Here is a 12,500-nt window from a genome sequence, read left to right on the forward strand (position 1 = left end):
CATAGGACAAACAAGGACAAATACACGGATTAAGTCGATTATATCGACCCCAGTGCGTAACTGGTACTTAATTTATCGACCCCGAAAAGACGAAAGGCAAAGTCGACCTCGGAGGAATTTGAACTCAGAACGTAACAGCAGACGAAATACCTATTTCTTTATTACCCACAGGGAGCTAAACACAGAGAGGACAGACATAGGTATTAAGTCGATTACATCGACCCCAGTGCGTATCTGATACTTAATTTATTGACCCCGAAAGGATGAAAGGCAAAGTCGATCTCGGCGGAATTTGAACTCACAACGTAACGGCAGACGAAATACCATTAAGCATTTCGTCCGGCGCGCTAACGATTCGGCCAGCTCGCCGACTTAGTGTGTGATATATACCCTGTGCCTATGACACAAATTTTCATGTGACATACCGAAGTGTAGTCGAAAAGTATCTGACCTTAGTCTTTTTTTGCACTAAATAATAATGTGTGAGCAACATCCACATGGATATTATCCGCCACCGTCCTTCCTGAGCATTCACACAAATTTTCGTGTTTGCAGGTTCCACCATTTGCCTGCAGAAAGGCATCGAGTTCAGGCGGGAAGAACTCTGATCTGTGGATTTTTTTCTCATTGAGTCAAGAAGACCAAGTGCATTGGGCAAAGATACAGTATTAAATTCTGTGAAAAATTTGGTGATACGCAAGCCCAGACTATTGAGACGATTTAGAAGGTTTTTGGAGATGATGCTACAGGGAAAACATAAAATAAAGGAGTTGGTACAAGCAGTTCAAAGATGAGGGCACCTCAGAGGAGAGAGAGCCATTTGGTGAGAGAAGATGGCCTTGCAGAGATGACGAAATGATTGCAAAGGTTCGAGGAATATTCTATGAAGACTGTCAGGTGATTACTGAGGAGAATACTGTTGCCAAAGTTGGAATTAGTTCAGTCAATTCATCCTGCCCACGTCGTCCAAGGTTTCCCAGTCAAGCAAAACACATTTCTTATTCGTGAGGCTTTCAACTCCCCAGACTTGGTTCCCTGTCAGCTTTTGGCGATGTCCAAAGCTCAAACAAAAATATATAAAGACACTCGAAGGGAGAAGGTTTGAGTCAACAGAAGACATTAAGCAAAATTCCATGGCACAGCTGTTCAGCCTCCCAAAATGTGATTTCCAGAAATGTTTCCAACAGTTGCAGGAATGATGGCAGAAGAAGTGTGAAGACTCCAAAGGCGAATTCTTTGAAGGAGACAAAAAAGCCAAAAGGGTGACGTTTCTTTTAAATATTACTTGTTTTCTTTTCAGATATTTTCCCACTACACTTCGTATATGTGTCCGTATATATATAAATATATATAAATATATATATACAGTAAATTTAGGGTGAATACTTGATAAGTGCAAGCACCTGCGTATGCCAGATGGTGGCATATATAATAATAAAGGGTCAAATTAATTAATAATTATGGCAGAGAAATAGTTTTAATTGCTATTTTAAAATTTCGGTATGTGTTGAAGCAAATTTTTGCTGAACCCTAATTATAATTATACTCATAATTATAAAATATATATATATATATATATATATATATATAGAAGTATGTTGATAATTAATTATGATCAAATCCCAATTATAGCCAAAAGGGTTTCAAAACCCTTACATGTTAAAAATAGCAGCCAAAACCCACCATAAAGCCTAAGAGGTCCCTAATGTCGAAATTACAATAAGGGATTAACTAGTTATTTGTAAGTTACGGATTCTAATCATCAAATCGAAAGCAGACAGTTTTAATTGGGAAGAGAAATAATATGAGTGACAAAATGGCTTTATTGAGGGTTTTGGCTGCTATTTTTAACATGTAAGGGTATTGAAACCCTCTTGGTTATAATTGGGATTTGTTCGTAATTATAAACGTCCTTCTGTGTATTTTATGATAACATCTTTGTCCATTGATTAATTATTTATAATATATCCTCCGTAATGCTTAATTACATTACTTTCTAATTATTTATTAATTTAAGATTTTTTAGAAAGTTTTTCGACTTTCTAAAAAAGTTCTTTTCTCAGTCTTAACTCTGACAAAAAAATCTTCTCTCCAAATATGTAATTATCAGGTATATATATATATATATATATGTGTGTGTGTGTGTGTGTGTGTGTATATACATATGTGTGTGTGTGTATATATATATATATATATGCTATTAAAGTTCTCATTTTTGTTAAATGAATTAAGGATCCAACATTCTAATATCCTAAAGCTGATGAACCGACTAAATTGTTGTGGAATATATATATATATATATATATATATATATATATATAGGTATATATATATATATATATACCTATATATAGAGAGATGAGTGTATTTTTACTTGTTAACAATTAACGACAGAAAAAATAAATAAATAGTTACCAGGGTAGCAAAAATCTATTTATTCTTTTGAATAGTATCAGTGGAATTTTCGAAACATGTGTCGAAAGTAAAAATATTTGATTACACCTGCGTTAAACTCCATTTATTTATTCATATATATATATATAGATATATATATATATATATATATATATATATATATTATATATATTACATAGATAGATAGATATAGAGGTAATGGGTGTCAAGAAGACCCAAAGGTGTCAGGTAATGCTAAGTAAATGCTATGGACAGACCATAGTTCAGTTCCAGATTCGGTAATTTTGCGAATAAAGGGTCCAACGTTGGTTCAATTGTCAGCGAGTGTATATAAGAATTTTTTGCGTAATAAAATAAAAAAAGAAAACCAAGGCTGTGTAGATGTTAGAATATTTATAGATAGAAGGTTCTCATATCATTTTCCACGAAGAGTGTGTTCTCTTATTTTTTCGTATATTTTCATTTGTTTTGCTTATTTTTACACTTTGTTTTTTTTTTGCTGAGTTTCTTCTTGAGAAAACACTCTTAGTGGAAAATGGTGATTTTGACGTCTATATCTAGCATAAAGGATGTCCACTTTAGTGGTCAGTCCTCTAAATTTTGTATGTAAAGAAAAAAATGTTTAATCTTCGGATTTTTTAAAAATATGCTAGGCCACTGTTTTTAATGGATTAATATCAATTTCTACCCTTATTTAATTTATATATATATATCACAAACTTGTAAAGGTGTATTGGTCAGTGAAGCAAGGAGACATGCCCATAGGAGAGAGAAGGACGGAAGAAGGCGGGAAATTGTCGTATATATTTGTATATATTTTACACACCCAGTTGTATACAGATTTCATAAATGCAGTCGCTGCATACACTGATATATAAATTACAAAATGGGACAAGAACGCAAAAACACACAAAGAGACGGCACAAAAAACAGACGGGTCATTCGAAGCCTCTAATCTTCAGTCGGCAACCGGATCATCTTAGCAATTTCGGCTGATTAATCCTGATATCGCTCCGATACGGCCAGCCCCAAAGAAAAACTAAGCTACGGGCATTAGATTTCTTGGAAAGAGGATCGAATGTATACGAAACAAGGACAGGATGCCACACAAATATGAATACAAGAAACAAAAAATAGAAATAAAAAACAAGAATAGTAATAACAGGACAAAACAGAGGGTGTCTTACGACTTCAGACAATTTTTAACTTATATATGTATGTATGTATGTATTCTGTTGTGTCTGGGGAGGGTCATTCCTTTTTGTGCCTTATAATTTAACACACTCACCGGTAAAATGTCCAAGTGTAAATTACGGACAGAGTCAAGACTATTGGAAAGGTTGCAAGACGCAACGAAAATTTTAGGAAAATGAAAATAAGAAATAAGGGGAAATTTTACTGGTGAGTGTGTTAGATTATAAGGCACTAAAAGAGATTGACTCTCCCCAGACACAACAGAATATGCTTCAACACACGAACTCATATAAAGAATCTTGCAAACCAAATCCAAAAACGAAATATGTATATATTATATATATATAATATATTATATATATATATATATATATAACGGGAAGGTTTACGAAAATAAACAAAAGACGAAGGCAGGTGGAGTACAAACAAATAATTGTATTAGTATGGCGCTCAGGAATAGAAATAGAACAAGTCTTTTACGTTTCGAGCCTACGCTCTTCAACAGAAAGATACACAGAAAAGAAACACGGAGAGAAAAAAATTGCGTGTAGGGGCTAATATACATATATATATTATATCGTAGCGATGTAATGAAAACGGGCTAAAAAAGGAAAACAATAAAGAAACGAAAACAAAAAAGAAAGAAAGAAGGAGATGGCTGAGACTTACTTCTGAGTATTAATTCTGATCCAAAGGTCATTAAACCTGATTTTCTCTTGTCTGCTCAGGTTTTTCCTCTTTACTTCATGTTGGTGTTGTTGTTGTTGGTGGCGGTTTTTGTTGTTTCGTTGTCTGTTAGGAAGTCAAAGAAAGAGATATGTCGTCATCATCATCATCATCCTCATCATTTAACATCTGTTTTTCCATGCTGACATGGGTTGAACGGTTTGACAGGAGCTGGCCAGGAGCATAGCTTCCCAGGGCACCTCCTCAATAGGGTCCATCAAAAGAAGTACATACAAATATATATATATATATATTATATATTAATATATATATATATATATATAATATATATACACACATATATATATACACACATATATATATATACAAACATATATATATATATACACACATATATATATATATACACACATATATATATATACACACACAGACATATTATATATATATATATATATATATATATACAAATATATACATATATACATATATATACGTCTGTTGTGGCATGGTTTCTACAGCTGGATGCCCTTCCTAACATGCCAACCGCTTTACAAAGTGTACTTGGTGCTTTTACGCAGCACCAGCATGGGCGCATGAATGCGACACTGGCAGGGGCACATTTTACATGGCACCAGCACCCACAAGTCTGCAAGATTAGGAATGATCAGCTGTAGAGAGATGCCAGCAACAGCCTGTATTCCAAGGTAGCCATGCATTTACTTGATTAGACTCGTCTTTTCAAGCACAGCAAACTGCCAGGAGTCTCTGTCCCCTGTCACCCCTTCTGTGAGTCCCAATGTCTGTAGATCCTTTCTCACCACTTTGTCCCACGTCTTCCTGGGTCCACCCCTTCCACATGTTCTCTCTATAGTTAGCAATTGGCATCTCTTGATGCAACTGTCTTCATTCATATGCATTACATGGCCATACCAGTGCAGTCTTTCCTCCAGCTGGTATGCCCCCCCCCCACTCAGACACAAGCACATGTGTCCAAGAGTGTAGCTGTGAGAATAAGATTAGGCTGGGTAAAGTTCAGAGAGCTCCTACCTCTGCTGGCAACAAAGGGCCTCTTCCTCAGAGTGAAAGGCAGATTGTATGATGCCTGTGGCGAACAGCTATGCTAAATGGCAGTGAAACATGGCGTGTGAGGACATGCATAGGCTTGAAAGAAATGAAGCCAGTATGCTTCACTCAATGTGCAATGTCAATGGGCATGTTTGACAGAGTGTAAGCGTCTTGAGAGAAAAGTTTGGCATAAGAGGAATCAGATGTGGTGTGCAAGAGAGACAACTACACTGGTATGGTCTTGTGATGCATTTGGATGAGGACAGCTGTGTCAAGAGATGCCGATCTCTAACTGTGGAGGGAACCTGTGGTAGGGGTAGACCCAGGAAGACATGAGATGAAGTGGTGAAGCATGATCTACGAATTTTGAGCCTCACAGAGGCAATGACTTGTGACTGAGACCTTTGGCGATGTGCTGTGCTTGAGAAGACCCATCAAACCAAGTGCACCCATGCTGGTGGCATGTAAAGAATTAACTTTTGAATTTTGAGCCTCATTCACGATGGCAAAGTGGTTGAGTTCCTTTCGAGTATTGGTCCTCAAGGAGGCAATGACCAAGACCTTTGGCATTATGTTCTGCTTGAGAAGAAGACCCACCAAGTCATGGTAGATACCGGTGTCACACAAATTGGCACATAAACACACCCCAATGTCACACAAATAGTACCCATGTCAGTGTCATGTAAAAGCACTCATTACACTCTCAGAGTGGTTGGCATTAGGAAGGGCATCCAGCCATAGAAAACCCTGCCAAATCAGACTGGAGCCTGGTGCAGCCCTCCAGCATGACAATCCAGTCCAATTGTCCAACCCATGCCAGCATGGACAATGGATGTTAAATGATGATGATGCTGATGCCTGTATATATATATCAACAAGCAATTTAGCTAATTAGAAAATCTCTAAACGAGATGAAAGTAGTAACTATACTGAAGTATAATGTTTATTGCCATTTCAACATGGCTGTTCTGTAGGAACTGACATTACTGCCTTTTTTAACCCCAGGAGGACAACTCCTCCAGCTGGAATATATATCGGGTGCAGCTTGCATCGATAACCAGCTGGAGGAGGGGTCCTCCTGGGGTTAAAAAAGGCAGTAATGTCAGTTCCTACAGAGCAGCCATGTTGAAATGGCAATAAACATTACTTACACACACACACACACACACACGCACGCACACTCACACACACACACACACGCGCATGCGTGCAAGCAACATCAATGGTAACAAGAAGAAGGAGAGAAGGAGGAGGAAAAGATGAAGAAGAAGAGGAGGAAGAAGACAAAGAGGAAGAAGGAGGAGGAGGAGAGGATGGAGAAGAAGAGGAAGAAGACGAAGAGGTAAAAGAGGAAGAAGAATAAGGAGGAGGGGGAGGAGGAGGAGAAGATGAAGAAGAAGAAGAGGAGGAAGGAGAAGAAGGTGAAGAAGAAGAAGAAGAGTGAGACACTCCCTAGCACCAATACTCCCCATCTCCACCATCCACGTAATATCAATTGCACAGCTTTTAATAAGTCTTTCGTCAAAGCTATAAAACAGATCAGATTCTGGGTGCAACTGGAGTCGGCCGGCGGTTGATGCACACACATTCCTCCCTTCCATGTATGCATGTATGTATGTGTGTACATATGGCTGTGTGTGTGTGTGTGTGTAGTGACTGCAGTTTTTGACAATTCGTCAGCATCTGTTTATGATGTTTCAACAGTATACCTACACATACGCAACATACTCCAGTAGACACCGCAGTAGAGGCACACACTGATGCTGACATCATAAAACATATACACTCCCTGTCTATCCATCCATCCATCCATCCACCCACCTATCCACCTGTGTGTCTTTATCTCTTTCTAACTATCTATTTATTTAGTCACCTGACTCTCTATCTGCCTGTCAATCCATTAAGCTATCTTTCCATGTAGACATGCAACACACACACATGTATGTATGTATGTATGAATGCATGCTCGTTTGTGTGTATATATATATATATATATATGTATGTATATAAATACAGGGTGTGGTGAATAAATTGTTGTCTAAATTACGCAGAAATGAAAATAACACTGACATCTCATTTTAACAGAAATATTTACCAAAATTGCCTAAAAATATCTTGAAATACTAAAGAGTAAATTTATTCAATAAAATCGCCATTGGCTTCAACAAGTGGACAGGTCATTCAAGAATTTGGACCTGGAGATCTCCATTTCCAGCGATATCGAGGACCACCTCCCAGTAGTGTTGGGCATGAACAAAGAGCCCTCGACTACAAGACGACCAAAGTTTTTTTTTTCCAAGGTCTGGGGTTTCCCACCCCTAAGCCCTAGACCAGTGGTTTTCAACCAGGGTTCTGCGGAACCTTAGGGTTCCGCCAGTACAGTTCAGGGGTTCCGCAAGAAGTTACAAAACTGCTAAAATCGGCAGTAATTTTAAATTCTCCTGTGCATAAGACTATTAAATTATTGCACAGGGGTTCCTCGAGCCAGTGGAATGTTTCCTTGGGGTTCCATTCCAGCAAAAAGTTTGAAAAGCACTGCCCTAGACCATCACCTAATCACCCTTACCCGTCTTGTTGCTTAACAACAAGTGGACAGTGAATGAGGCTTTTAAAGAAAGGCTGGGCGGGGGAGGATAGCGGCATGAGGTATAAACTGTTGGTAAATTGCAGTAAATATGGAAGGTTTTGAAAGATGTGATGTCCTGACAGTTAATCAATGATGCAGGGAGTTTATGCGAGGCTTTAGGATTTTATTCCAGAAGCATGGAAGGAATACATCTGACACCATTAAATAAGTCACCTCTCATGTGATAAATTTTATTACTTTTTGACTTGATAGCGGATATAGGGACTCAGGGAAGGGGTCACATCTGAAGGGCTGGATTTTCCATTCCTCACATCAAGTTTTCTGTGCGCTTCTTGTTCATTTTACAACTCAATACAAGTCCTTCCACAGCAGAATAACATCAGTTTCACTAGAGTCTGTTTGATGAAAAGCATCCAGGCCACACTGTAAAGGGGTTCATGTTTGGAAGGGCATCCAATCGTAAAAAACATGCCAAAACTAAGCTCGCTTGTGCAGATGGCACATAAAAGGCACTGAGTCCACTCTGCAGTGGGGTTTGTGTTAGGAAGGGGCATCCAGCCGTAAAACCTTTGCCAAAAGTAACCAAGTAACTTGGTTAGTCTTCTATCCTGTCCCACTCATGCATGAATGGATGATGGATGTTAAACGATTATGATGATGATGATATGTATATATATATATATATAAAGGGTAAAGACCCCCTTTGGTCATGAATGACAATGGGATTGCACCTAGAAAGATCCCCTCTGAGGCACAAGTCCAAGCAAGGTTATGGAAGGCCAGCAGTCATCCATGCATACCAGCCTCCCCTCTCCATGCCACCGATGTCATCCAAGGGAAAGGCAAAGGGGCCGATACAACTTGGCACCAGTGATGTTGCAACTCATTTCTACAGCTGAGTGAACTGGAGCAACGTGAAATAAAGTGTGTATATATATAGGCGCAGGAGTGGCTGTGTGGTAAGTAGCTTGCTTACCAACCACATGATACCGGGTTCAGTCCCACTGTGTGGCACCTTGGGCAAGTGTCTTCGACTATAGCCTCGGGCCGACGAAAGCCTTGTGAGTGGATTTGGTAGACAGAAACTGAAAGAAGCCCGTCATATATATGTATATATATATATATATACATATATATATATATATATATGTGTGTGCGTGTGTGCATGTATGTTTGTGTGTCTGTGTTTGTCCCCCTAGCATTGCTTGACAACCGATGCTGGTGTGTTTACGTCCCCGTCACTTAGTGGTTTGGCAAAAGAGACCGATAGAATAAGTACTGGGCTTACAAAGAATAAGTCCCGGGGTCGAGTTGCTCGACTAAAGGCGGTGCTGCAGCATGGCCGCAGTCAAATGACTGAAACAAGTAAATGAGTAAAGAGTATATATATATAAAGAGTAAAGACCCCCTTTGGTCATGAATGACCATGGAATTGCACCTAGAATGTTCCCCTCTGAGGCACAAGTCCAAGCAAGGTTATGGAAGGCCAGCAGTCATCCATGCATACCAGCCTCCCCTCTCCATGCCACCGATGTCATCCAAGGGAAAGGCAAAGGGGCCGATACAACTTGGCACCAGTGATGTTGCAACTCATTTCTACAGCTGATTGAACTGGAGCAACGTGAAATAAAGTGTGTATATATATAGGCGCAGGAGTGGCTGTGTGGTAAGTAGCTTGCTTACCAACCACATGATACCGGGTTCAGTCCCACTGCGTGGCACCTTGGGCAAGTGTCTTCGACTATAGCCTCGGGCCGACGAAAGCCTTGTGAGTGGATTTGGTAGACAGAAACTGAAAGAAGCCCGTCATATATATATATATAATATATATATATATATATATATATAATATATATATATATATATATATATATATTATATGTATAGAATTTAATATAAATTACAAAGTGGGACAAGAACGCAAAAACATACAAGGAGATGGCACAAAAAACTGACGGGTCACTCAAAGCCTCTAATCTTCAGTCGGGAACCGGATCATCTTAGTGATTTCGGCTGTTTAATTTCGATATCACTCCGATCCGGCCAGCCCCAAGGAAAATCCAAATATATATATATATGTGCGTGTATGTTTGTGTGTCTGTGTTTGTCCCCCTAGCATTGCTTGACAACTGATGCTGGTGTGTTTATGTCCCTGTCACTTAGCGGTTCGGCAAAAGAGACCGATAGAATAAGTACTGGGCTTACAAAGAATAAGTCCCGGGGTCGAGTTGCTCGATTAAAAGCGGTGCTCCAGCATGGCCGCAGTCAAATGACTGAAACAAGTAAAAGAGTAAAAGAGTATATATTTTTATGCAGCTGAAGATTGCTCTACATTTTAAATTGATGTAATGTTTGCATCATTCAATTAAATGGAGTCACATGTGACAATCGTACTGCATTACCTCTGGATATATATATATGAAATTTCGAATTGACACCTGTCCAGGTGACACTGAGATGCCTTACCTTAAGGTATGTGATATAACCAAGATACATAGTGATATTTGATAGCAGCATATCACATATCTTAATGGGTGACACCTGCAAGGACACACAGACATGCAAACTGACAGACAGGCAGACCGACAGACAAACAGGCAGGTAAATTGAGAGACAGATGATTAGGCACGGAGAGCTCCGTTAACGATGACAGACCTGTTCCGTAGGAAATAATGCATTTGGTCTCTTCCGGCGCCGTTTGCCGATTTGGAATCCTTCGTCTCTGCAAAATGGATTTTCTTCCTCCGCCTGTTCTTCCTTGTCCTTTTCCCTGGGTTTCTGTGAAGATAAGACAAGACATGTAAGTGGGGTGGGGGTGTAATGAGATATCATCAAAGAATTACAGGTCATCATACCACACACACACATACACGTGTGTGTGTGTGTGCATTCACAGCTGCCTCAAAAGTAAATAGACAGACCTCATTACACGGTTTTAATTTTTGCAGCCTCTGTTCAATTTGTATGATGCGGAATCATCTGAAATAATTTAAAACAGCACCAGACATCATCATCATCATCATCATTTAACGTTCGCTTTCCATGCTGGCATGGGTTGGACGGTTCAACTGGGGTCTGGGAAGCCAGAAGGCTGCACCAGGCTCCAGTCTGATCTGGCACTGTTTCTACGGCTGGATGCCCTTCCTAATGCCAACCACTCCATGAGTGTAGTGGGTGCTTTTTACGTGCCACTGGCACAGGTGCCAGACGAGTCATGACTATTGAATACTTTATTAAGCATTGAAATGCATCAAATCACATCATTTTGTTTCTAGAAATAAATCTTTCAAAATGCTTTGTCTATTTACTTTTGACACACGCACACACACACACAAACACACACACACACACAACACATGAATGTACAAGATGGAATAAACAAGGTTTAATTTCAAAATACAACAACCGTTTCAGTGCAATGATAACAACTGTTAGTCTTGTATGATTACATAAAATTATTTTGCAGATAATATATATGGTCCAGCAACAGCTGTGTGCTGGCACTTCATCAGGTGAGTGGCTTTGAAAGCACTGCTGGATCACGTTCAACTTCTCATCACTTTATGTGCTTCTCTATACCTTACTCTCTCTCTTTACCAACGAAACCATCATCACCCAGTGTTTTAAATCCAGGTTTTGTCCCTGTTAATGGGGGTGGCTGGATCAACCTCGATGCCATAGCAACTGAAGCAGGTAGGTGCAGCCCACCCCAATCTTTGGGCTGGCTGGTGCCCATTCTTCCATGCTATCATGAAGCTTTTTCAGAGCTGGATTTTCTACGGAGAGCATGACCTTGCTTAATCCCCAACCTCAGTTTCTAGACATGAGTGGTTTTGAGACCAAGGCTTTATTGAACAACTTATATCAATGCATAATTGATATAACAGGTAGGTCAAAAGCCTTCTTCAGCCGCGTACAATTACCACACTAAGGTCTCTTTATCGAGTGAGAAAACGATATGGATGTTTTGTTTTGGTGTCTCACAATGCCATATATGCCTATGAGGAGTTACTTTCCCACTGAAACTCGGTTTTTTCCCAAACTTTTTCTGAAACCTGCTATAATGTGATACATGACTTTGGTGTGGTAATTGTACGCGGCTGAAGAAGGCTTTTGACCTACATGTTATATCAATTATGCATTGATATAAGTTGTTCAATAAAGCCCGAAACATATGTACCGCAGAATCCTTTGCGTCCTGTTTTTCTTTTGATACATATATCCTATCACCTATACCACTAACTGGCATATAAAGGTGCTTACAGTTATTAAGTATTCACCCTGAATTTTATATATATATATATATATATCTATATATATACAAGGTTCGAATTTATAGGTAAAAAGGATGAAGGCAGGTGTATTAGTCTGCTTTCCATGCTATCTGTCTACCTCTGTGTCTGTCTGCCCATTCATATATCTATCTATCTATCTATCTGTCTGTCTGTCTGTCTAGCTGCCTATCTCTATCTGTCCTCGCATCAATTTGTCTATATAGCCACATTCTGTATTATCTATATATCTACATTCTGTCTTACTTCGCCACATA

General features: G+C 39.2%; 1 protein-coding gene across 1 annotated transcript in view; it reads right to left on the bottom strand.

Annotated features, from left to right (window-relative positions):
• The window catches only part of LOC115226756 (metalloprotease TIKI1), a 112,752-nt gene that overhangs the window by 8,893 nt on the left and 91,359 nt on the right, over positions 1 to 12,500 (bottom strand). The window contains exons 5-6 of the mRNA XM_029797777.2: positions 10,607 to 10,729; positions 4,279 to 4,401 (exon numbers count right to left, since the gene is read on the bottom strand). Of these exons, the coding sequence (XP_029653637.1) occupies positions 4,279 to 4,401; positions 10,607 to 10,729 (246 nt within the window). The remainder of the gene's footprint in view (positions 1 to 4,278; positions 4,402 to 10,606; positions 10,730 to 12,500) is intronic.

The sequence above is a fragment of the Octopus sinensis genome, linkage group LG30 (genome assembly GCF_006345805.1).
Source record: "Octopus sinensis linkage group LG30, ASM634580v1, whole genome shotgun sequence".
In the NCBI taxonomy this organism is placed as follows: domain Eukaryota; kingdom Metazoa; phylum Mollusca; class Cephalopoda; order Octopoda; family Octopodidae; genus Octopus; species Octopus sinensis.